Source organism: Phocoena sinus, chromosome 11 (genome assembly GCF_008692025.1).
Source record: "Phocoena sinus isolate mPhoSin1 chromosome 11, mPhoSin1.pri, whole genome shotgun sequence".
Lineage (NCBI taxonomy): Eukaryota > Metazoa > Chordata > Mammalia > Artiodactyla > Phocoenidae > Phocoena > Phocoena sinus.
Window position 1 is genome coordinate 65,159,109 of NC_045773.1, and position 26,011 is coordinate 65,185,119.

The 26,011-nt window shown below is 50.0% G+C and overlaps 1 protein-coding gene across 9 annotated transcripts in view; it reads left to right on the forward strand.

Moving 5' to 3' along the window:
• SCUBE3 (signal peptide, CUB domain and EGF like domain containing 3) overlaps positions 1–20,933 on the forward strand; it is a 38,251-nt gene extending 17,318 nt beyond the window's left edge. For 2 of the 9 annotated variants that reach the window (XM_032649533.1, XM_032649538.1), the window contains exons 4-23: positions 233–367; positions 1,346–1,471; positions 1,664–1,780; positions 3,944–3,991; positions 6,300–6,416; positions 8,361–8,483; positions 8,989–9,105; positions 9,622–9,747; positions 10,044–10,160; positions 10,297–10,401; positions 10,674–10,790; positions 11,127–11,285; positions 11,548–11,763; positions 12,124–12,285; positions 12,492–12,659; positions 13,168–13,329; positions 13,768–13,965; positions 14,654–14,806; positions 14,929–15,008; positions 16,827–20,933. In XM_032649533.1, coding sequence (XP_032505424.1) covers positions 233–367; positions 1,346–1,471; positions 1,664–1,780; positions 3,944–3,991; positions 6,300–6,416; positions 8,361–8,483; positions 8,989–9,105; positions 9,622–9,747; positions 10,044–10,160; positions 10,297–10,401; positions 10,674–10,790; positions 11,127–11,285; positions 11,548–11,763; positions 12,124–12,285; positions 12,492–12,659; positions 13,168–13,329; positions 13,768–13,965; positions 14,654–14,806; positions 14,929–15,008; positions 16,827–16,976 — 2,696 coding nt within the window. In that variant the 3' untranslated portion in view covers positions 16,977–20,933. The remainder of the gene's footprint in view (positions 1–232; positions 368–1,345; positions 1,472–1,663; positions 1,781–3,943; positions 3,992–6,299; positions 6,417–8,360; positions 8,484–8,988; positions 9,106–9,621; positions 9,748–10,043; positions 10,161–10,296; positions 10,402–10,673; positions 10,791–11,126; positions 11,286–11,547; positions 11,764–12,123; positions 12,286–12,491; positions 12,660–13,167; positions 13,330–13,767; positions 13,966–14,653; positions 14,807–14,928; positions 15,009–16,826) is intronic. The other 7 variants (XM_032649537.1, XM_032649534.1, XM_032649539.1 and 4 more) reach the window with 7 other exon arrangements.
• The last annotated feature ends 5,078 nt before the right edge of the window (positions 20,934–26,011 follow it).

Consider the following 26,011-nt stretch of genomic DNA (forward strand, 5'->3'; position numbering starts at 1 on the left):
TGTAACTCCCCAGCTCTGCCCTCGTAGGGTGGCCTCTTCACAGGCAGTGGAACGTTAGCTGATGAGTGGGTGAGAACTGCCTAGCGTAAGGCTGGGAGTTGGATTTCCGTGGAGGGGATGTGCTTGTGTGCTGGATTCTTAAGACTGCTTTCAGCCCTGGGTGCTGAAGTCCCAGCGCATGACCAGACCCTGGCCCGCACCCATGGCCTCACCAACCACCTGTCCTGCACAGATGTGGACGAGTGTGCCGAGGGCAACGGTGGCTGTCAGCAGAGCTGTGTCAACATGATGGGCAGTTATGAGTGCCACTGCCGGGAGGGCTTCTTCCTCAGCGACAACCAGCACACCTGCATCCAGCGGCCAGAAGGTCAGCCTGTGACCTGGGAGGGCCCAGCCCTGCACTCCCAGGCTTCTCTCTCCACCTGCTCTGGAACTTCCCCTCAGTGACCCCTAGGTCCCACCCTCTGCTACTCTTTCTTCTCTTGTCCCTCAACCCAGTTACATCCTAAGGGTTCCATGGACAGATACTTGGGGTTACAGGAAAATCTGGGAGAATTCATTTGGGGCTGGGGGTCAGTATGGGATTGAGGCTACCATGGGACATCCTCTGTGTCCAGACCCAAGATGAGTGTCGCTCCTAATTGTAGATGGCTGAGCCCTAAGCCGATGTTATCTGAGAGGACCTCACCTATGCCTTATTCCTTGGATTGGCTTGGGAGGGTCAGGCAGGCGTAGTGGGGTATGTGTTGTCTGTTTCTGTGACTCTGCCATTACCCTCCCACCCCCGCCGACTGTGACATCCCTGAGGGCAGAGACTATGCCTAATTCATCTTCGTATCCCCAGAACCTAACATACTGCCCTGCTTGTAGTAGGAGCTTAATAAGTACTTGTTGAATAAGACGTATAGTGATTATCTGTACTAATTACTCCTCACTCACGTGATAAATGTTACTTATCTTCTTCCCACTTTGACTGTAAGCTCTTTGAGGAAAGAGATCATGTCTTACATTTTTCTGGATCCTTCCTAGATCCACCCAGTACCAGCACAGTGCTGGGCAGCTATTAGACACTAGTTTTTGGTTGTTTGAAGGAGAGGGTGATCATGCAGGGTTGGGAGGCTGGCTGTCAGTACTTATATCTCATTCAGAATAGTTCTGAGCTCTGCTCATTAGCACCCAGCTCTATGGGCAGGACAGGGGCCCTGTGAGGGGGAGCCAGTCTCCTCTGTGTTGTAGCCTCAGTGAAATCCTCCCACTTCCCTAGGCCCCAGCTAGCCCTTCTAGTTTCTCTTCCTCTAGGCATGCAGGAGTACAGAACATTCACCGCCCTCCTCTTCCCTTTTAGAAGGAATGAATTGCATGAACAAGAACCATGGCTGTGCTCACATTTGCCGGGAGACACCCAAAGGGGGTATTGCCTGCGAATGCCGCCCTGGCTTCGAACTCACCAAGAACCAACGGGACTGTAAATGTGAGATAACTGGGACGGCAGTGGGGGAGAAGGGGAGACAAAGAGGAAGGGCGTGGGGCCTTGGCAGCAAGAGGTGGGAAGAAAAGAGAGCGTGGGAGAGGCAGCTAGATTAGAGGACCAGTCTCCATGTTATGGAGAACTGGGGTACCCAGGGAGAAGCAAGCTGACAGGCCTCCTGCCCTCTCTGCACAGTGACGTGCAACTATGGTAATGGTGGCTGCCAGCACACGTGCGATGACACAGAGCAGGGTCCCCGGTGCGGCTGCCATGTCAAGTTTGTGCTCCATACCGACGGGAAGACGTGCATCGGTGGGTGAGGCCAGTGGAGAACTCAGTCCACCTGTGATGGGGGTGGGGGGTAGGGGCCCTTGGGAACCAGGGGAGGGGGGAGCACATGGGGCCCGAGTGCTGAGAGCAGAATGACTGGTGAGTAGGTTGAAGACCCAGACAATGCCAGGTCTAGTGAGAGACGACTCTGAGAGACTGAAGGGCTCACCTGACCCTCCTGCCCTCCCCCACCCACTGGTTCTGCTGTCCCACCCCTGGGAGCCTCACCATCCTCTTAATCCAGGATAAAGTGTTGCCAGGTTGGGAATAATTAGCAGAGGTGCTTGTTGACGCAGGCCGTGGTTGAGAAGGGGGAGGAAAGCTGGGGCAATGCAATGGGTTAAGCCTGCACAGAGGCCCTGGTTGACAAGTACGGTAAGATGGGAGCTGTCACAACCCAGTGTCCCCACTCTGGAACTGAGGGTGGGACAGAGTGCTCTTTCCTGGAACAACCAGCCTTGAACTGACAAATGGGGTTTCCTGGCTCCAGGTATCTTTTCCTCTCTCTCCTTGCTCTCCTCTTAATCTCCCTTCCAGTCCTCTTACCCTAGGCGCCCATTTCCTCCTCTCTCCTCCACATTCCAGTGGAGCTCTGCCTGTAGCCTTCCCACTTCCTCGCCAATTCCAGCATCCCATCCCTCTCACCCTGGTTTGGGGCCTTCTTAACCCCTGGACCCCTTGTCCTGAATTCCTAGGCCTTACCTCACATATCTTTAGGTCCCATAGATGAGTTCAGTTCCTTAATTCCTAATTCTATAAAAGTCTTTCGTTTTTATTGTTGTTGTTGTTTGTGAAGGCCAATTGCTGTGTGCTCACAGAGTGCTGAGAAAGACAGTGGGACAAGGTGTCCCCTTGGAAAAGTGGGAAATGAACGCAGAGAGTTTGGGCAGGGGGAAAGGCTGTGTTGAGCCAGGCAGGGGCAAGCTTGTCCTGTGGGCACGGATATTTATGAATGGACGTTCATCTCATGGGATACAACATGCTGGGGATGGGAAGGTGTGAACACAGTCACTTGGTGTGTTTATGAGAGACAAGATATTCCGGTTCAGAACCAGACTCTCTCCCATCTCACTCCAGAGACGCACCCCGTCTCTGCAGAGAGCACTGCCTTTCCCCCAGTCACAAGAACTGGGGAGCAGACGGTGCTCTTAAAGGTCTCCCTCAGGTACCTGCTCCAGAGACTTGCACACACAGTTCTAAAGCTCCTTAATTAAAATCTCTCTTGCCGCGTGTTTCCCTCTGAACTAACTCGCCCAAATCTTGGAACATTTTTGGGTCTTCATGTTGCCTTCTCCAGGCTGGTTTGTTCCAGCTCCTTTCATTTTTTCCCTCATTAGTCTAATTCTTCTGCTTTCCAAACCTCCTACGATGCCCTGGACACACTCACACATCCTAGAGACTCCCAGAAGAAACTGCATGCAGTCCCCAAAGAAAAGCTGCATGTGTTAGGACAGAACTTGGGGCCCATGGGTGTGAGGCCAGGTCCCTCTCTGATGTCTTTCTGTTTAGATAGTCCTGAGCACAGCTGCTTTTGAAAATACTCCTATTAAGCTTGAGCTCTTCTCTAGTCAAGACCCATTCCACCCTCTGGGCCATGGCCAAGTGAGGCAGAAGAGAGCAAATGAGGCTGTTCTAAGGTTCATAGCTATGTCCTTTCCAAGTTCCTCTCCCTCTTCTCCAGTAGAACTGATTTTACCTTGACCTGTATCTCATTTTTCTCCCCAGCCCTGGTAGAAGGAAACTTCGTTGTTCGGGGCCATCAGGACATTCAGATTTAGTGGGGAGGCTGAGAGGGCGGTACAGTTTAGCAGAAAGGGTGGGCACCCTCTGGGATTTGGGATTTGGCAGCTTATAAGACTTGAGGTTGCATCCCAGCTCTGCCTTTGGCATGCTGTGTAGTACTGGGCCCATGACTGCCCCTCTCTGAGACTCAGCTTCCCATCAGTCACTCGGTGGGAGCCTGGCTTCTTGGAGGATACCAGGCAGGGCAACCCTGGGGAATGAAGTGTAGGAGTCTCAGAGCTCATCATTTGGGGCCAACGGTTTGGGCCTGCAGGGAGGAGGAGGGTGGGGAGGGGTTGGGGCACAGAGGGCCACAGTAGCTCCCGGGCAGCATCTAAACAGCTTTTTTACAATGTCAAACAGGGGAAAGGCGGCTAGAGCAGCACATCCCCCCTCAGGCCGTTTCTAATGGTAAATATGTCTGCTCTCTCCGCTTGCTCTTGCTGGCTTGCTAGGGGAAGGGCTAACCCGCTGGGGCTCCCACTAACTGCATGCCCACGGGCTCCCCTGGCAGCCTGGGTACCGGGCCCATTGAGTGACAGGAAACCTGAGTCCCCACGAGCTGGCCTGGGAGCCTTCATGTCGGTTTTCTTTCTATGATCCTGTCACTCTCCTTCCTCTACTGCTCCTTTGTCCCACCTTCTAACACCTCACCCCTTCCCAGCCATCTGCCCCCTCCCTCTCTCTGCCTTCTACACAGCTAAAGACCCAGCCAGCTGCACTTACCCATCGTGCCCACTGAGATCGGGGTGGGATAGGGTTAGATGCCATCCCCTCCTCGGGTTCTTACCCGTATTAGCTCACAGTCCCAGCATCACTCACCATTCTCTCCCACCATAACAGTTAAGCACACGACATTTGAGTTCAGACAGACCCAAGTTTGAATCCTGGCTCTGCCACCTTCTAAGTGTGCCACCTTGAGCAAGCTGCTTTCCTCTCTGAGCCTCAGTTTACTCTTCTGTAAAAGAGGGAGAATAAGAGTCCTCTCTTAGTGTTGCTGTGGTGATGGAGATAGTGCATTATAGCATCTACTAAGTGCCTGGCACAGAATAAGCACAGATTAAACTGTGACTTAAATACACAGCCTGAAGAGCAGAGGTTTGAGGCAGCCAGAGAGGCCCCTCTGGAGAGCTCTGCCCTGCAGGGGTATGCGGCTATGCCCAGCTTCCTGGTCCAGCCTGGGATGGTCAGTGTGCCAGCTCTACTGCTCCCCACCCTGGATCCCTCAGAATTGACTAGACTTGGTGCAGGATCTCTGTTCCCCTCTCCCTGCTCCAGGGCTTAGAGGGTTTCTTCTTATGCTAAGACCACTCTTGTGGGGGATGGCTTGGCTTGGAGCCTGAAGTCAAGGTTCTCTCCTAGGTTCTTCCCATGGTCTCGGGGAGCCTCAGGAGAGACTTAAGGTGGGAGTGGCACATAGGAGATCCCACTGTGGCTGCTCCCAGACCTGGGCATTTGAGGGCCCAGGGCATGACCAGGGACCCACAGGCAGAGTTGGGCTTCTTCTGGAGTCTTTGCTTTGCTGGTCTCCTCAGTGACAAGGGTTGGGCCTGAATTTTAGGAGTCAAGGATTCAAGAAGATGATAGTACTTTCCAGCACTTTTCTCATTCAGCTCCCCTGCTTCTGAGAACCTCTCTCCTCTCTTCCCTAGTGGAGGCCCCAGGATTCTGTCTCTCTAATGGGAGAATTCTAGGCCCCCCAGAGGATGGACCACACCTCCCTCACAGTCCCTGCGTCAGGGCCTTGCACTGTTTGAGCTGATGTTTTTTCTCCTGGGCTCATCCAACTCTCCTGAGCTGCAGTTTAAACCTCTATTTTTCTCCTGCTCTGAATTCAGAAAATAGGGAGAGTGGCCCATCCATACTCCCCCAGTTCCGACCTCTCAGCAAAGGGAAAGCTTACCAGTCAGGAGGGGTCAACAGAAGAGACTTAGCTCTGAGGTTCTCTAACTCTCTCACCTATCTTCTTAGGCCCTTCCTTCTCCTCTGGCTTCTTCTCCTTTTGCCCCCTCCCCTAGCCTAGACAGTACTTCCCCCATTAGGAAAGTAAAACAGCCAGGTTGTCTCCCTCTGGAACTAAGAGGAGGGCCTGGGAGGAGTTGGAGGTAGCCAGGAAGGGGCTGGGAAATGATGGAGTACTAGCTGTCTCCTCTGAGGATGAGCAGTCAGTCCTGGAACTGAGATCTTTCTTAAGACAGCTGAGCAGGGAGGAAGGGGAAATGGATTGACGGTCATCTCTCAGCTGTCTTAGGAATCACCAGGCTCACTCTTCCCAGGATTGTCCCACCATGACCCCCCACCCGCCAAAGAGATAGTCGGTGGAAAGAGGAGGAAACTCCTATTGTCCCTTCTTGATCCCTGGCGGCGGGGACCACCCTTACTTAGCTTCCATCCCTCCCTGCGCCCTCCCCTCTCTACCTCCTCCACCCCCTCAGCACATTCCTGCCTGACAGCTCTGGCTTGTACCTGCCTCACTGCTGTCCACCTTGTTTCAATCAAGTAGGGGGCAGGGAAGTGGACTGCTTGGCTGTACTTGTGAGGGGATGGGGGCGGGAGTGATGGGAGGAAGGGGGCTGGGAGCCTCCACTTAATGCTCCTTCTAAAGCATAGGGAGGCTAAGGCCTTCCCTTGGGCCTCTGTGCTCCCTCCTATACCCTCACGTTTGGGACTCCTCCGAGCTGATAACCAGCTTACCATCTCCCACCTCCCTCCTAAACAGAGACCTGTGCTGTTAACAACGGGGGCTGCGACAGTAAGTGCCACGATGCAGCGACGGGCGTCCACTGCAGCTGCCCTGTGGGCTTCATGCTGCAGCCGGACAGGAAGACCTGCAAAGGTAAAGGTTTTCGGAGGACAGGGGCGTAAGGGTAAGGGGCTGAGGTTGGGACCAGAGATACAGTACCTATTGTGGGACCTCCTCAAGCCCCTGGAGACGATCCTGATTGTAAATAACTGAGGCTGTGACTAAGGCTTGTCTCCTGCCCACCTTTCCCCATCTCAGTTCAAGGGGCACAAAAAAAGTCCAGCCTGGGGCTTCCCTGGTGGCGCAGTGGTTGAGAGTCCGCCTGCCGATGCAGGGGACACGGGTTTGTGCCCTGGTCTGGGAAGATCCCACATGCCGCGGAGCGGCTGGGCCCGTGAGCCATGGCCGCTGAGCCTGCGCATCTGGAGCCTGTGCTCCACAGCAGGAGAGGCCACAACAGTGAGAGGCCCGCGTACCGCCAAAAAAAAAAGAGTCCAGCCAGTTCCTTAGTGTCCCTGCCCCTGCCCCACTTTGTTTTCCTTACTCTTATTCCCATTTCCCCTATGGGTCCCTAACCCTCTTGGTTAATGGACGTGCCATTCACGTTTGTTCCTGAGTCTAGAAGAATATTTGAGCCCTGACTATGTATGCACAAGGTCACAGGTGTGTTCCATAACCTTCTTAACCCACATTCCCCAGACCTTTCCCGGAGGAAAGGCTCTCCTGGTCAGAGGGAGATTAGGGTAGCAGTTGGGAGCACTGAGGCTGGAGCTTGGCTGCCTGGGTTCAGATTCCAGCTCTGCCTCTTATTAACTCCGCAATCCTGGGCTAGTTACTTAGTGTCTCTGCGCCTCAGTTTCACCAAGTAAAGTGCTTGCCTCATAGGAATGTTGTAAGGATTAAATGAGTTACATATAAACTGTATGTAAAGTCTTAGAACAGTGCCTGGCAAACGGTGAACACTCTGTGTTAGCTATTATTATGGTACAATGTCCCACATTGTCCATTCTATTTTCCCCACCTTTTAATTAGCCAGGTTTAGGGGAAAGGTGGAGCGGGGGTGGGGGGGAAAGGGAGGGTAGCCATACTGAAAATTGTGATTCATCAGGTCTGTGTCCCTTGGTCACAAGGAGTGGGGACTGGAGGAAGGCCTGGGCTTGCTCTTTGTGTCTTTTGGCCCAACAGCTGGTAGAGAGGCCTCGGAGGAGGTTGGGGTGCAGGGGAGGGCTGGGGCCGCAGGTCAGACAGCCGGAGCTGAGAGGTTTGCTGCTAGGGAGGACTGTTGACAGGTATGCTAAGAGTGAAGTGGAAGACTGCCCCCTCTGCCCCCTCCCCCAAGTAGGGGTGAGTAGCCTGGGTCCTGTCTGCCACCCGCTTAGGGAACTTGACCTCAGGAAGGAAGCCGCTCACGCCCCCCTCCTTCCCTTCCCTTCTTAGTGCTGAAAGCTGCCTCAGGCCTGAGTCTCTCCAGACCTCTCACAGCCCAGCCCCCTGCCTGGCCCCCACCCCTCCCCCCATCAGCTCCCCAGCCTCACTGGCTCTCCTGGAGGTCCTCCCTGCCTGGCCTCTCTTCTAGCTCCTCCTCTCTGAAGCGCTGCCCCTTTGAATCTCCACCTCTCTGCCCCCTGCCCCCCCGCACCCCCCCGTGCTCTTATGGCAGGCAGGGGTGGGGGACAGTAAGGGGATAAACCCTGTCCACCAGCTTTCTTGGGAGGGGCTGTCAGTGGCAGAGTGAGGGGCATGGACTAGCCCCCTGTAAGTCAGGTGCCCACCTACTTCTAGGCAATTACCTGAGGGCCTGACACTGGTTCCCATCTTTCCCTTCTAAGAAGACTCAGTCTCAGGAAACAAGGTTGTTACTAATGGCCACAGATACCCTGAACAGGGGAGAAACAGAGACGGGAGAGAGAAAGAGGCAGGCCAAGGGCTCTCCTTGATTCTCCCTGTCTCTGTGAGGGAGGGAGGGATCTTGTCTCCCTATTTGTCCCCAGCCTTCAGTATTACTCTGATTCTCTCTCCTTTGCCCTGCCTCCCCAGACATAGATGAGTGCCGCTTGAACAATGGGGGCTGTGACCACATTTGCCGCAACACAGTGGGCAGCTTCGAATGCAGCTGCAAGAAGGGCTATAAGCTTCTCATCAATGAGAGGAACTGCCAGGGTGAGCAGACTTGGGCCAAGGGCAAAGCCTTTGGAGAGTTTCTCGGGGTAGGAGAGCTTCAAAGAGGCCAGAGGGCCAGAGCCTGAGAAGCTCAAAGGACACTGTGGAGAGTCTCCATAGGTAGTGTTGTGCTGTGAATTAGCAAATGGGCTCCTTCCTCTGGGCAAACCAGCTCTACGCTGGGGCACGTGGCTTGGCAAGAAGTGAGGGATGGATTTCACCCCAGTTCATATCCTTGGCAGGATCTGACCACACGTGGTGGCCCTGATCCATAGGCACCAGACCTCAAGAGTTCCTGACTCCAAAGACTCCAAATGGAGCGGGCTTAGGGGGTGGGTAGGCGTTGCTGAATTGCTGATCTTAGGGCTGGGCCAGAGGTAGGAACTCTTTTCAGTTTAAGGGAGAGAGCCAAGGCCCCTCCCTGGGGCCCTTCACCTGAGCACGAGTCACAGGGTCGTCATGTGCCTCAAGACAGACTCAGCGGCTTGAAACCTTGCCCTTCCAGATATAGACGAGTGTTCCTTTGATCGGACCTGTGACCACATATGTGTCAACACACCGGGGAGCTTCCAGTGCCTCTGCCATCACGGCTACCTACTGTATGGTGTCACCCACTGTGGGGGTAAGTCAGCAAATCTGGACCCTCAGCCACCCAGCCCCTCTCAACTCCTCACCCTTCAATTGAACGAGCCCCTGAGTTGGCTGGTGGCTGTGGGCAATCCCCAGGTGCATGTGCCATGTCTGCATTCATCATGATGAAGTGGGAGAGATTAAGACAACTGAGAGATTAGAGTATCAGGAAACAGCATCCTGTTTCCGAAACTTCTGTCTCCCATCCCCATCACTGCCTCCTGACTCCCATCCTTAGCTTCCAAATTACAGCCCCACTGGTAGGTAGGAGTGGAAGGCTTTAAAAAGCTTGTTAGCTTGGTCCCTTCTCAATCCTTCTTTTGACTGGGAACAGAGATTAGGGAAGGAGGTCCTAGGTTTGAGCTCTTCTCGGGCCGGGAATCATCTCAGAGTGCCTGGAACTCTAACCAAAGGTCCTCACTCACTGCCCACTCTCTGGCTCCTACTTCCCCCCACCCACCACCCACCCCCTTATTGTTTGTCTGTGCCTCCCTCCTCCCTCGCCCAGATGTGGATGAGTGCAGTATCAACCGGGGAGGTTGCCGCTTTGGCTGCATCAACACTCCTGGCAGCTACCAATGTACCTGCCCAGCAGGCCAGGGCCGGCTGCACTGGAACGGGAAGGATTGCACAGGTGGGCAGTGCCCTCTGCTGGCTGAGTCTTGAACTGCAGTTTCAGGGTGGGGGGTAGTTGGGGTCCTGGGAAATGTGGAGTTCCATACTGAGGAAGGTATGAGGTAGTAGGAGATGGAGAATGTAGCCATTTGAGATGTGAAGTTCCTGGTAAATAATCCCTTCATTCATCTCCGTGTACAGTTGCAGTTCTACATGTAGCTAATTCTCTTCCTCCTAATTACTTGACTGATGGACTTGACAGAGAGGGCGGGAGAGGAAGACCCTCTCCTCCTCAGGCTTCTCTCCACTTCCTAGAGCCAGTAAAGTGTCACAGTAGTCCTGGTGCCTCGAAAGCCATGATCAGCTGCAGTCGGTCTGGGAAGAAGGACACCTGTGCCCTGAGCTGCCCCTCCCGGGCCCGGTTTTTGCCAGGTACAGGGAGGAGGTTGCTGGAGGGCTGGCAGGGGGGAAGGCTGGCTGTTTAGGCAGCTCCTCTGGTCCCCTTGGATTCCTCCAGCCAGTGGGGGTCAGGGGGCAGGTCAGAGCTGTGACAGCCCCCTTCTCTCAGAGTCTGAGAATGGCTTCACCGTGAGCTGTGGCATCCCCAGCCCCAGGGCTGCTCCAGGCCGAGCTGGCCACACTGGGAACAGCACAAACTCCAACCACTGCCATGGTGAGCACCAGCCCAGAGGCCTTGTTCCATGCTACTCCCTGGCTTATTAACCCCTATTTCTCTTCCTTATTAATCCTCCTGGCCTTACTTTTTCCTGGATCCCCTTCTTTCCTCTGTAATTCTCCAGCCCTGCTGGAGAACAGCCAATGCCCTTGGCTTTCGTAGTCCCTCTCCTCCAGCCAAGCCGCTGGCCCCAGCTTCCCAACATCCTCTATAGCAGCCCCCACCCTCAAGGGACCCCCAGGCTGTGCTGAGCTCTGCCATCCCTCTAGAGGCTGCAGTGCTGACGGTTAAACAGCGGGCTTCCTTCAAGATCAAAGATGCCAAATGCCGTTTGCACCTGAGAAACAAAGGCAAAACGGAGGAGGCCAGCAGAATCCTGGGGCCAGGTCTGGACTGGGGACCCCACTCCAATGGGCTATCTGGCCACCAAACCCTTCCCACCCCTCAGCTCTTCTGCTTAGTGGGATCTCCAAAAACCCACTGGCACCCTGAATTCTGGACAGAACAGGGGAAGAAACAGTTGTAGGCATAGGGTCCAAGGAAGTCCTAGGATATCCCCCCCACCAACTGATTAGTATCTTAGACTACAAGAGAATTGAGATAGTTATAGTCAGAGATCTGGTGAGATCTGTCTGAGTTGGGGTGGAAAAGTGAGAGCTGGGAGTAAGAACATTCCCTGTCTCCAGGGGGTGCCCCTGAGGTTGACAAGGCCTCTCCCCCAGGTGGTGCCCCTTGCTCTGACTGCCAGGTCACCTTCATCCACCTCAAGTGTGACTCCTCTCGGAAGGGCAAGGGCCGGCGGGCCCGGACCCCTCCAGGCAAGGAAGTCACTCGGCTCACCCTGGAACTGGAGGCAGAAGTCAGAGCCGAAGAAACCACAGGTGGGACTTGGACACTGTTGGGAGGAGGGTGGAAAGGGGAGGGCAGAGATGGGCAAACAGCAGTGAAGGAAGCGGCAGAGCCTGTATTAAGGGCAGACCCTGCCTAAGGCCAAGCCCAGGAGCCAGTCCCTCTCACCACGACCCTCCTAGCTCCTAGCTTTGCTTCCTTGCCCTCCTGCTCACAGGGAGGAGGGACTCTTTCTTTCTCTTCCTTCTCTTTCTTTCTCTTCCTTCTCTGACTCATAACACCATACCCCACCAGCTGGCTGCGGGCTGCCCTGCCTCCGACAGCGGATGGAACGGCGGCTGAAAGGGTCCCTGAAGATGCTTAGAAAGTCCATCAACCAGGACCGCTTCCTACTGCGCCTGGCAGGCCTTGATTATGAGCTGGCCCACAAACCAGGCCCAGTAGCTGGGGAGCGAGCGGAACCAGTGGAGGCCTGTAGGCCCGGGCAGCACCGCTCTGGGGCCAAGTGTGGTAAGGGAGCTTGCTGGGGGACAGGGGAGCGGGGGGGTAGGGAAGGCTCAGCTTGGGTCTGGTTCAGAGCAGGACACTTTACGGCCTCGGTTGCATCTCTCAAATTGTGAGGCAGCCAAGACACTCCTGCCCATCATCACCCCCTCCTTGGTCCCAGGCTGAAATCTAGAGGGACATCATGTCGGGCCACCAACCCTCCTGCACATGGCTTTGGCCCCTGATCCTCCCAAGCAGGATTCTGTCTGTTCCCAGACAAAGAGATTCTCCTTGAATCTGGGGGGAGAGGGAAGGGGAGTCCCAGACCTGGGTGGTGGGAAATAGGTGGGGGGTGGGTGGCTAGCGCGGCCGACTCTCCCTCAGTCAGCTGCCCGCAGGGAACGTATTACCACGGCCAGACGGAGCAGTGTGTACCATGCCCGGCGGGCACCTTCCAGGAGAGAGAAGGGCAGCTCTCCTGCGACCTTTGCCCTGGGAGTGATGCCCACGGGCCTCTCGGAGCCACCAACGTCACCACGTGTGCAGGTGCCAGGGGAACAAACAATACAGAGTGGGGTAGGGTGGGCACTGGGACGCCCATGGGCATGGGATTTCCCAAGGCAGGCCCAGGCCCCAGGCCACTCTCCTAGTCAACATACTGTTTGTGTGTGCCTCTGTCCCCTGAGACTGGGTGACCCCGTGGGGATGACCAGGAACATCCCCATCAGAGTTGGGCCCTCGGTTTACTGCAGGTCAGTGCTCACCTGGCCAACACTCTGTAGATGGCTTCAAGCCCTGCCAGCCATGTCCACGTGGCACCTACCAACCTGAAGCGGGACGGACCCTGTGCTTCCCGTGCGGTGGGAGCCTCACCACCAAGCACGAGGGAGCCGCCTCCTTCCAAGACTGTGACACTAAAGGTGAGTGGGCTACTCCCCCCGGTACAGGACCCCAACCCCAGCTACTTCCAAAAAACTCTCCAAGTCCCCAGAGTAGACCCAAGTATGTTGCCCTACCATCTTCCCCAAACCGGGAAAGGCCCAGCTGCATGACCAACCCCCGCATCCTACTCATAGGACCCGTCCTGACCCTCCACCAGTCCCAAGCGTGGGAAGTGGGGAATAGCTAACAGTTCTACTTACCCCTCTGCTTTGGAAAGCTGGTGTCACCTTCCCCTCTATACAACAAATGAGTTTCTGTACAGGTTTGCGACTGTGCTCAGTGCCTTGAAAGAACAGGATTGGTGCTGTAGCCAACCACTCTGTCAAGTTCGTTTTTGCCTGAGCTTAAATTCTGGCCTGACTAGGGAAGGTTGGGACTCTAGAAGGAACTCTGATGTCTTCATTCATTCTCTATGACGAATGTGTCCTGCCCCAGAACTCCCGCTTGCCTGCCATCTTAACTCCTACCCTTCCCCCTTGCCTGCAGTCCAGTGCTCCCCTGGGCACTACTACAACACCAGCATCCATCGCTGTATCCGCTGTGCCATGGGCTCCTATCAGCCCGACTTCCGTCAGAACTTCTGCACCCGCTGTCCAGGAAACACAAGCACTGACTTTGATGGCTCCACCAGTGTGGCCCAGTGCAAGAGTATGTGTCAGGCCAGGCTGTGGAAGAAGGGGTGGAGAGGCCTGGGAGCAGTGGGCATGGGAGGAAGCCGGAGGTGGGCAGGGAGTAAACCAACAGGGAGCAGGGCTGGGCAGTGGATGGGCAGGAAAGTCCCACCCTCCATCTCTCCCCAACCCACTCAACCTCAAGACGGGTTGCTGGGCTGGGCCCTGTAGCACCCTCTCCCTGGAGAGGAGGGAGGCAGGTAGTGGGGAGGCAGGGACAGGTAAAGTGAGATTAGAAGGTACTAAAAGGGCAGGAAGGAAGGGAGACCCAGAACTTGGAGAAGAGATGATGACTAAGAAGGAGGCTCCCTACGTGTATCTGATTTCCACTTCAGAACTCTTCAATTTCCCCAACCTATTTCCCCACTGACTTCCCTTCTCTTTCTTGCTTTGTCCACCGGGGCTTGGCCTACAGATCGCCAGTGTGGTGGGGAGCTGGGTGAGTTCACTGGCTATATCGAGTCTCCCAACTACCCAGGCAACTACCCAGCCGGCGTGGAGTGCGTCTGGAACATCAACCCCCCACCCAAGCGCAAGATTCTTATCGTGGTACCCGAGATCTTCCTGCCATCTGAGGACGAGTGTGGGGACGTCCTCGTCATGAGAAAGAACTGTGGGTGGCTGCAGAGTTGGGTCAGGGAAGGGCAGTCCAAATCTGGTTGGGAGGGAGAGAGAGAGAAAAAAATTGATGCTGGAAGAATTGGGGCAATGATGAGGGAGGCCTCGGAGCAAAGGAAAACAGCAATGAATGCCACATGTTCGGTGGAGAGCAGAGTTAAGAAAGCCAGCTTTGGGAGCAGAATTCCAATAATCTTACATGTGTCACTTTCCTATTCTAGTATTTTTTTTATTTAGTTATTTTTTTTTTTGCGGTACGCGGGCCTCTCACTGTTGTGGCCTTTCCCGTTGTGGAGCACAGGCTCCAGACGCGCAGGCCCAGCGGCCATGGTTCACGGGCCCAGCCGCTCCGTGGCATGTGGGATCCTCCCGGACCAGGGCAGGAACCCGTGTCCCCCGCATTGGCAGGCGGACTCTCAACCACTGCGCCACCAGGGAAGCCCATATTCTAGTATTTTTACTGTTCCATTCACTTAAATGTCAAATTTCTTACACTGTGTGACTGCCTGGATGTCAAAGAGGAATTGTGGAACAAGCCCAGGGCATTGAGAGAGAATATGTGTATGCTGGAGGGTAGGGGAGCTACATACATGAGGGAGGGCCTCTGTCAGCATGATTCCTCACTCTAGGAGGACTTGGAGAGCTTGCCCTGCTCTCTCCTGACCTGCTGCTTGCCTTCCCAGCCTCCCCATCCTCCATTACCACCTATGAGACCTGCCAGACCTACGAGCGCCCCATCGCCTTCACAGCCCGCTCCAGGAAGCTCTGGATCAACTTCAAGACAAGTGAGGCCAACAGCGCCCGTGGCTTCCAGATTCCCTATGTTACCTATGATGGTGAGCAAGGGCAGAAGAGCCAGGGAAGTGGGTGAGAAAGGGGAGGCTCATGGGTCTTGGAGGGAGCAAGGAAGCAGGAGGAGTTCCCACCCCTGAGCCCCTCTCCTTCGCTGACCTTGCAGAGGACTATGAACAGCTGGTTGAAGACATTGTGCGAGACGGCCGGCTCTATGCATCTGAAAACCACCAGGAGATTTTAAAGGTGAGTGAATATGAACAGTAATGATGGCCAGTGTTTAATGAGCACGTAGCAATGTGCAGGCAATATGCTAAGTGCTTACTTGAATATTCTCATTTGATTTACACAATAGCTCTATGAACTAGGTACTTTCATCATTCCCACTTTACCGATGAGAAAACTGAGGCACAGAGAGTTAGAGCACTTGCCCAGTGGTAAAGCTGGGATTTGAGCCCAAGCCCATCTGACTGCAGTGTCACTCACACTGTCTTACACTCTGGGTGAAGAGGAAGGGAGGATGAGGAGATGAAATGTCCTTGACCTCTTCCACCAAGACATATACAGAAAATGTGGTTTAGAAAGATGCTTTTGCATAAGTCCCTGCCTTCCCTTACTCCCTCCTCAGTTCCCACAGAAAAACAGCAGATCTAGTACAGTGTTTCTCAGAGTTAATTCGGTATAGACCACTTTTAAAGGAAAAGGAATGTTTCCAACATTGAAGGATGGTCTGGATACCTAGGTCTGTGGATCCCAGTTTGAGAAAATCTTACTAAAGAAACTATATAGTCCTAGTCACAGTATTATCCTTCATAAATTATCCATGCAAAAAAGTTATCTTTATGATAAATAAAATAATTTTTGTATTATTATCAAAATGAGACACAATGACAAAAATCTAGAATTTGCAGACTGCAAAGAGTATAATTTCAGCAATGCTTTTCAAAAATTTTTAGAGCATCTGACTCCTTATATCAGATGTGCTGTGGAACTCCCAATGCATAAAGTAGAGGCACCATTTTGATTAAAGTGGAGATGAGAGGCTGGAAGCTCCACCCCTTGTTTTAAAAATCTGCTGATGCAATGGAAAGAACACTAGCCTAGAAGCCAGAAGAGCTGAGTCCTAATGCACAGTGCTTGGCACCCAGTAGGCTCTCCACACATCATGTTGCTGTTTCAGACAGGGTGATCAGGGAAGGCCTCTGAGGAGAAGAGACCTGAAGGAGGTGAAAGGCTACCCATTAGAAGATCAGGAGAGGAGCATTCCAAGCTCAGGAGCATGGGAGCCGTGTGGCATGTTCAAGAACCTTGAGGCCAGTGCAGCTCAGCAGAGTAAGGAAGAGTCAAGACGGGGATAGAGGAGAGACAGCAGGGCACAGATCACATTCAGCCTATGGGCCATGAAAGGGATTCAGCTTTACTGAGTGATAAAAGAAACCAGACTCAAGAGGGAGGGGATATGGGGATATATGTATACATATAGCTGATTCATTTTGTTGTACAGCAGAAACTAACACAGCATTGTAAAGCAATTATATACTCCAATAAAGATATAAAAGATAAAACAAACAAACCAGAGAAGTGTTTAGAAAAGAAGAAGGACGTGATCTAATTAAAAACCAAAAAAGTCATTCTGGCTGCTGTGGGGGAGAACAGTCTGTAGAAGGACAAGGGTAGGTAGAAGCATGGAGACCAGTCAGGAGGCCATTGCCAAGTGAGAGATGATGGTGGCTTGGACAGGGTGGTAGCTCTGGAGACAGTGAGAAGTGGTCTGACCCTGGATATATTTTAAAGGTAGAATCAACAGGATTTGCTGTGGTTGTGAGCAAGAGGGAGGGGTCAAGGATGGCTCCAAGGACTGGGACTGAGCGATGGAAGGATGGAGCTGCCACTGACTGAGTTGTAGAATTCCAAAGGAGCAACAGATGGGGGGATGGGAATCCAGAGTTCACTTCTGGATATGCCTATTAGACATCAAGAGGGGCTGCTGCTGAGTGGAGGCTGGTGGTCCTCTCTCCCGCCACTGACACTGATGCTGACATTGCTACCTGCCATCCTCTGCAGGACAAGAAGCTCATTAAGGCCTTCTTCGAGGTGCTGGCCCACCCGCAGAACTACTTCAAGTACACAGAGAAGCACAAGGAGATGCTGCCCAAATCCTTCATCAAGCTGCTCCGCTCCAAAGTTTCCAGCTTCCTGAGGCCCTATAAATAGTGCCGCTAGGCCCAAGACCCAGGTTTTGAAGCCCCCAGACTCTTTAGCCCTCAGAGCCGGCAGCCCCCACCCTCAGATGAGGGACTCTCTCCGATCTCTCTTTTTGGAGAAAAAAAAATCTCCATATAGACCAAGCACTCTCCCTTTCCATTCCTCTAGCTTCCTTTCCTTGTCTCTTTCTGCCTCGCTCTTTCTCTTTACTCATTTCCTATATGCTCCCTGGAAAAGCCATTCAGTGCTGGCTCTATTCTCCCGAGGGGTGAAGGAACAGTATCCTGCTCCCCTCCCCAGCCACACTGCCCATTTTACCAGCTCACACCCCTGACCCCATCAGCTTGGAAGGGTGCTAGAGGCCCACGAAGGAAGCGGGTCTAGTGGGGAATGGGGAGGGGGAAGAGGGGCTTCTGCCGTTATAGGTTGTGCCTTGCTAGACAGGAGCCAAAATGTGCCCTGGCTGTGCCCCCCAGGAATATTCTAACAGCCCAGGGTTCTGCCAAAGAAGCCTTTGACTTACAGGCTTAATGCCAGCACTCGTCCTCTGGGACACGTGGTTTGAGCCCTGGACTGCCCACACAGCCAGCTTTCCTGTCTACACAGCTCCTCTCCTTCTTCGCTCACAACTGCCTGGGGTCCAATTCATGAGGGCTTACAAAAGGCCCACACCACTGGCTGGTGGACACCAGCTGAATGAGGAAGAGCAGCAGGAATTACCACGTTGAATAGGCGGCTGCTGCTCCCCAAGAGAAAGACTTTATCTCTGCAGGACAGAAACCAGGTTTTAAAGCATCGGCAAAAAAAGAAAACGGAAAAAAAAAGAAAATGTGTCCTCTAAAGGACTAGACTACAGAACAATTGGAAGCCAGCCTCAAACACTAATCCCTTTTCTTACTTGTCTTCCCTGGCCCAGCCATTCCCTCACTCCCACCTGAGTGCTCCCTGGGGGAGCCCTACTCCCCTTGCTAAGTATTGTCCTTAAAGAAACATGGCTGCTGACCAAAAGCCAGCTTGGGCCTTGCCCCCAGAGTTGTCTTCCCTTGTAGTCCCAGATGGCTTGTGGTCCCCACCAAAGAGGACCCCGCTCTGCAGCCAGCCCAGAGCCACCTACCTCTGGCCCCAGGCCGTGGGCAGCAAGAGGAATGTGTGCACTTGGCGAGCCTTCTGCCATCCTGTCCACATCTAATAAGTGCAATCGTTTTGAGTCTTTCTGTGTTGACTAGAGGGAGGGGTTTTTGTTTTCTGGTTTTGTTTTTTGTTTTTGTTTCTTTTTCCTCTATTAGAACAACCCTATTTATAGCTGCCTAAGAGAGAAGAGTGTATGTTTGGAGTGGAAGAAAAAGGTTTTGAATCTCATGAGCCTTGAGCGCTGGAGCATCTGATCTGTCTCTACTCCCCCAGCAGAGGCACCTGATATGTAGGATATGTAATTCTGGGGACTTGATGGAGCGGGAAGAAGAGGGACCTGTGTTTGCTAAACCAATCCCACCATCCCTGTGCCTCCATGAATTCAGCATGGACCTCAAGACTGTAGAGGCCGATGGAATTGGCTAGTGATTCTCCACCCCAAGTAGGGAAAACCTCCATCGTTTCCCTGCTTTCATCCAGCTTTCCCCTGATGTGCACATGGAAGAAGACCAGGACAAACCCCCTGGGGATAGGCCGACTCAGGGCCCTGAGGCCAGAGACAAGGCTGTGGGAGCCAAGAATAGGACAGTTATCCAGGCATGGAGTTGTTTGCCTGACGTTGGCCATTCTGCCTACCCCTGTTTGCCATTTCCTCTTGGAGCTGACTTCAAGCCTAGCTTCCTCAACTACTGCTTTTCAAAAGGAAGAAGAATCAAGTCCATGCCCAAGTCCAGATCCTGCACATACTCCACCTTCAATCCACTGCTGTCTATAAAATTATTTTCCATTTGCTCCTTCTAGTTCCCCCAAAGCTGTAGCCCTATTCAATCAAAGGATAACGGTTGACTCCTAGGGCTCACTTCTAATGACTGCCTCAGGCTATTGCTCCCCAAGGAGGCTCAACACTAAATAAAGGAGCCGGACACCCCCCCAATCAGTAGCATTCACCAACTGAAACAGCCTTAGGCAGTAGGTAACCAATGTCACAACTAGATCCCCTGACATCCATTAGCCAACACCATGGCCCTTGGGGATAGAGTGTCTGGCTGCCTTTGTCTCTCTGGGTCAAAGAAGGCTCTGCTGTAGAGATACAAAACAGCTGCTTCCAAGCAGGGGAATGGTCATTTAATAGAAGTATCCACACTTCCCAGGAGATGCCATGCAAACTGCTTTAATCAACTTTGACCATTCTCATTCTCCACCAGAAGCTAGGATAACTTTCTGATTCCTCTCTCCCTACCATTTTGCATATCTCTCAGAAAGCCAAACAGTCAGAGCGCTTCCCAGTTCATGCCTTCAGGGTCTGACTTCTTGCTCTCCATTCCTTTCCTGTCACCCTCATACACACACATTAAACACACTTCCTCTAACCATTAATTCCATGATTTCTGGGGCTTGCACATTATTTCCAGAGTATGGAAAGTAGAGACCACCAAGCTTCTTAACTAATGTCAAGACAGATCTTGGAGAGCAGGTGAAGACCTGCTAATGTCCACCAAGTTTAATTTAGGTCGTCCAAGTTGGGAGTTAAGAACCCAGGCAAAGCTGCTCCTAAACCTGCAGAGGAAGCTGGCCCAGGGGCATCAAACTAAGGGTTAGTGGATTGAGGAGTCAACATTCAGGGACTCTCTAGGCCTTTACAGGTCAGACAGAAAAAGAGGCTTTTACCACTGTAGGGAACCCTTCATGAACTAGCCAAGAGGCCTCTCTGCAGGATGAGGTATTCGTAGGGCCGCAGTACTGCGAGGCCTCATTTTTCTTAGTACAAAACCTGCCCTGATCTGAGTCTGGGAATGGTAAGCCATTCCTGCAAGGGCTGCAAGCGCCAAGTGATGCATATCAGAAAGGCACTTATGTCTTCAGCAACGTGGCAATCTCTTTTTACTTCTCTGCCTCTGTCTTTCTGTATTATTGGGCCAGGCCCATTCCCTAAACCTTAGAGAACAAAGTCAGGACAAAACTGACCAGAGCCTGGACTTGAACTGCCCTGCCCCAGGCCTACAAATTCCCAGAGGTTGACATTGAGCAGTGACTGCTCAGACTCTGCCAGGATTGGATTAATTTGAGGTGGTGGAGGCTCAGATTTATTGCTGAAAGTTCAGTAGTACGGTCCTGGTCTTTAGCCCTAATGAAAGTTTTCATATCCAAGAAGTTTTCTCCATATGCATGTTTGAGGTGACTCTGGAGATTAGGGGGCCATATCTCAAATGTTAGAAAATATTATAGAGCGTTCAGACTTCTGTATTTGCTGCTTAACCTCAATATAACAGGCTCAAACTAGAGGAAGGGAGACAAAGTATAACTGACCACAAGCAGAAAATAATGTTAACCTGCTTGGCTTCTCTCCTAAGCACTGTAAGAGAAAAGTGGAAGCCAACAACACAAGGATACCTTTAAATTTGACTTGTCTCAAAGGTAGCACACTCTGTCCTTGGGCCATTACTTGGACTAGGAGCCCTCTACAAAAATATATGATAAGAGGGAATATAACCCCCAGTTCTTTTATCAGCTTATCTAGACAACACAGATTGTAACAGTTTGGACAAACCAAAAACTTTATTCTTCTGTGTGAGTCGAACTTAAGTTTCAGAGAATAACCATTACCACGTGGGAGGCTCTTTTTTTTTAATGCAAAAGAAATCTCAAAATATTGTATTTATATCTACCTTCCACCGCTGCCGATATAGTAAGCATCTCCTACACAACAATAAATGATGCAGTTCATAGAGTATTTTGCACTTGGGGGAAAAAATGTATCTGAACTTGTAAAAAGAAATGTTTGGATTTTGTATTGTCTTTTTTTATTATTATTATTAAAATACTAAATGAAACTTCTCAGCCTGGCATCTTTTCCTCTCTCAATGGCTTACCCTAGAGCTGGAAAAAAGCTCTGAGGAGACAGTGTCTTCTTGCTTCCAGATAGGACTTACCCCAATTTTTCATTTATCCATCTTATTCCTAATGATTTTAGAATTTGAAAAGGCTTGTCTGTTTTAAAAAGCAGTATCAAGAATTATCCCGAGTGGGGGAAATTTGGGGTATTGTTGCTTATCATAGTACAGTCCCCAAAATCTAGCCAGGCCACAGGTGGTTAAGATACTTCCCTAGTAAAGATGTCCCATCTCTAGCAAAGTACCAGCACTGAGATTCACCAACGTTGTTCTTTTTATGCAGTACCTTCTTGGCCACCAAACAGAATTCTGAAATGGAGATCATTCAGCCACTACCACCATTACTGTACAGGTCTCGGGAATGCAACCTCTAACCCCTTATAAATGAACAGTAGCCATTTCTAGGCTCAGAGATGATAGATAAAACTTAATTGTTGTAATTACATAATTCCCTGACGTGACATTTTATTGGATTTAATAGCTACATGATATAGCCCTTTAAGTGGAACAAGGAAAAATCTACCTGATCAAAACATATGTTGGGTTGGCCTACCAGAATCCTGAACTTCCCCATCAGCATCTATAAAGGAGACAGGTGCATTCTATTCCACAATTGCTGAGCTCCTGTTACGTGCCAGGCATCGCGCATCAGGCCATCACAGCTTGATAGCAGTAGCCATGCTCAAGATCCGCACTCCTCATGTGAGACTGATTACAACTGACCTTTCTACATAGATTTCCCAGCAGGAGAGGGAATCCAGTCAACTTGGTGATTATGAGTATAAATTAATTCACTGGCATTCTATTTCATACATTAACTTCCTGTGAGTTTGATTCAGTGTGACAAAATATGAACACCTTTGTGTGGACTGACAAAAATCACATTTCTAAAACTGCAAAGCTGAGGACCATATCCAGGACCATGGTGAGTGACTATACCAACTTGGGGCCATCTTCTCTGACTTCTCTCCTAACCCTCTTCTATTCCAAAAACACCAAGTCTTCCTCCTTCTTTCTAGGACACTTGCAATTATGTCCCAGAATAATGTAGAGTCAGGGCTAGTGGAGTATGGGTCTGTCTATATCAAGCAGTCTTTAAAGTGAGGTACATGAAGACTTTCCAAGGAATTCTTCCTAAAGGTATGTGAAGACTTTCCAAGGGGGGTACCTGTGCAGGGAAATCAATCTGAGGAGAGTTGTTTTTTTTTAAGTTTTAAAAAAATTTTATTTTATTTATTTATTTTTGGCTGCATTGGGTCTTCATTGTTGCGCACAGGCTTTCTCTAGTTGCGGCGAGCGGGGGCTACTCTTCATTGCAGTGCGCGGGCTTCTCATTGCGGTGGCTTCTCTTGTTGTGGAGCACGGGCTCTAGGCGCGCAGGCTTCAGTAGTTGTGGCACATGGGCTCAGTAGCTGTGGCTCACGGGCTCTAGAACGCAGGCTCAATAGTTGTGGCACAGGGGCTTAGGTGCTCTGCAGCATGGGGGATCTTCCCAGACCACGGCTTGAACCCGTGTCCCCTGCATTGGCAGGCGGATTCTTAACCACTGCACCACCAGGGAAGCCCTGAGGAGAGTTTTAAGGGAATACATTTCCAGATCCTCAACTTCCATAAGAATTCTTCCCTAAAACTCATCTGTTTGAGAGCCAGCCAGCATATTCATGCACTCTCCATTCTACCTCCTCTATCACCATAATCCTTGTCCTACTTTACAAAAGAAAGGCATATCCCTCACCTACATTGAATCCTGATGCATGGCCTAGGGTGTAAAAACCTGGGGAGTAGAAGGAAGGGGTCGTTTTTTCCCTTCATAACAAAATATTCCCATTACAATCAATCTTCTTGTTTCATCTTATAAAACGTTTCCTATTTTCTACCTCCTGCTAGCAAAAAATGAAATTGTTAGCTGCTCAAACCATTATTTCCTAACAAAAAAACTTTCTTTTTTATTAAATACATAAGAAAAAGTTTGATCATGAAGTCTAAGAAAATTATTGGAGTTCTCTTTTTTTGTTACACAATTGTTATTTAGCTGTTCCCAAAAGCCAAACATGAGTTCAACACAAGCAGAAACCGGTATTTGCCAAGGGACTAACATGCCTTCTACCCTACTTTTCACTTAATAAATTAATGTATTCAGCTATACATTATATGGCATTATTCCAAATTATACAATGAGAAATAGTACCATCTTGTTTTTACAATATTTATAATATTAATATTAGATCTACATAATTTTAATCATGACTGACTTTAGTAATCTATTTTATAAGCTACAGTTAATCATTTATTTCCCAGTGATTTTATAATATTCTTTAAAAGTGAATATTAATATATTTATTTTTTAAAATAATTTTATTTAGTTATTTTTGGCTGCGTTGGGTCTTCGTTGCTGCACGTGGGCTTCCTCTAGCTGCGGCGAGTGGGGGCTACTCTTCATTTCGTTGCTGCACGTGGGCTTTTTCTAGATGCTGCGAGTGGGGGCTACTCTTCATTGCGGTGCACGGACTTCTCATTGCGGTGGTTTCTCTTGTTGCCGAGCACAGACTCTAGGCGCGCAGGCTCAGTAGTTGTGGCGGGCGGGCTTAGTTGCTCTGTGGCATGTGAGATCTTCCCGGACCAGGACTTGAACCTGTGTCCCCTGCACTGGCAGGCAGATTCTTAACCACTGCACCATCAGGGAAGTCCCTTAGTGTACTTATTTAAATTGAAGAATAAAGTCAGACTTTTTCCTGACAGAAAGTAAGTCTGATGTGAAATGAAGACTGGCTTTGCTAATTCCACAAATGGCAGGTGTCTTCCATATGGAAGTGAATCTGCATGTCAATATTTTAACAGAAAGATACTGAAAACATGTAATGATGAAAGAATTTTATTTAAAAAATTGTGTTGGCAAAGAAGTACGAAAATCAGTTATCTGATTAACTAGGTGCCTCTGAGTGAAAAGGTGACAGATAATTTAATAATTATTTTCATAAGACTGAAACATACTCAAATGACTAACAAATCCTTCTGCAAGATCAGTGGTTTCCAATTCTTTGCTTTTAATAAAGTAAAGGAGAACTCTATTTGATAGTACTTGATAACAGTATTTGGTAATAGGACACTTTGCGATTGTTGGCATGTAATTTAGAAGTAGTTCAAAGACTTGAGGGATATCGTTTTAACAGATTTCTTCCTTTCCCAATTACTATGTAAACAACGTTTCTCAACGCTTATGTCTATAAAAATAAAAAACAGGTAGAGAATTGGTGTGGTACCTTATCTCCTTCCACCATTAGGTAATATTAGTCTGTGAATACCTGAACTAATTGAGGAGAAACACCCTATTTCTCATTGAGATGCGTTTTCAATAAAATTGTACTTTTTAGGTTTCACAAGTTATAAAAATGTGTAATATAGTGATGTTGCTTAATAAATCGTTGTACTAGTGATAACCGTAATGACAATTTGATTCATAAGAAAATTTTCAACAAAGCCTATGGTCACAAGCAATAAGCTTAAATATATACTCGATTTTGTTGCAAAGAAGGTGATAGTGATCAGTAAAAGACTTTAAAGCATACAAATATACTAATTAGGATAAAGTTCTATAGGGGCAGTGAATGGAATTAGGAATTCAGTAAGAAAGGGAACCATCTAAAATTTCTTGTTCATATATTTTTAAATGGATGTTGGCAGACATCAAATATTTAGGGTATTTGGAGTCCACTAGATACAATTAAGAATGATGTAATGGTTTTAGTTTAAAACGTCAACATTTGCAGTAAGTCAGAAATTATATCTTCTACAAGTATTTAAATTTATGATGGAAAATTTAGGTATCAACTTAGAAATGAACAAGGGGGTACACAGTACTTTAAAATTCTTATATGGAATCCATTTTTTAAAATGTCTGAAGACCACCAGCCTATATGGTATATTGTGGGGATGGGGTTCAAAGGCAGAACAGAAGTTACTAGAAATGATCTTCAATCCTCCACTCCAAAGTATCTTCCTCCCCAGTTTTCCTGAGTACCTGAAATTACCCATCATCAGAATCTTAATACTTCAAATTCAGACACTAGTTTCCCAGTTTTTGTTGTGTAATGGGAGAGGTGATTAGCCAATCAAATTAGGATCTGCAAGGAATGTGAGAAAGGACAAATGTATTTTTTATTATGGAAAAAGGTGGTGCGGGGGGGGGGGGGGCGGGGGGACAAACTAGGACAACCTGAGTTCTAGCCCCTGCTCTATGTCTAACCAGAAGTTTATGCTACAGGACAAGCTACTATGTTCTCTCTTTGTATCTAGGTAAAATAACTTGCCAAGCTTCCACCAAAAAGGAACAGAAAGAGGGCACCTTAAAGGTCAGGCTGTTTATTTCTATACCTGGAGATGTAGAAAGGATTAATTATAATATATATAACCATAAGAATGGGCCATCGGAACTTCCCTGGAGGTCAAGTGCCTAAGACTCTGCACTTCCATTGCAGGGGGCGCAGGTTCGATCCCTGGTCAGGGAACTAGGATCCCCCATGCCCTGCAGCGCGGCCAAAAAAAAGAGAAAAAGAATGGGCCAACAATTGTCACTTACTGACCCCCTAAACTGAGAACCTGATGAGAATTGGAGCCCCAGTCCCACCTCTGGAATTGTGCCAAAAGCAGTAAGACGCGGAACAGAGAATGTCTAAAATTGAAATGGAGGCTTTGTGGTTAAGCTCTTTAGACAAGGGAGGAAAGGAACCACCAATGGCATCTCTAGCTACCATGGGCCCCAAACACAGTACTTTGTAAATGTTTCCAGTTTATTGGCATACTTCCTTTAAAAATTTTTTTTAGTTAATTTTGGGGGGTGGGGAGAGAGGAGACAAAAGAAAGGACTTAAAGTCTAAAAGGGCAGAGAGGGAGAAAAGTTTCTCACCTCATTCCTCCAGTCACCCCAATTCCTCTCCTAAGAGGCAACGTTTACCAGTTCCTCATCTAACGTCTCTATTTTTAATTTTTTACCAAAAGCTCACTCTCTTTTACTTTTCCCCTAGG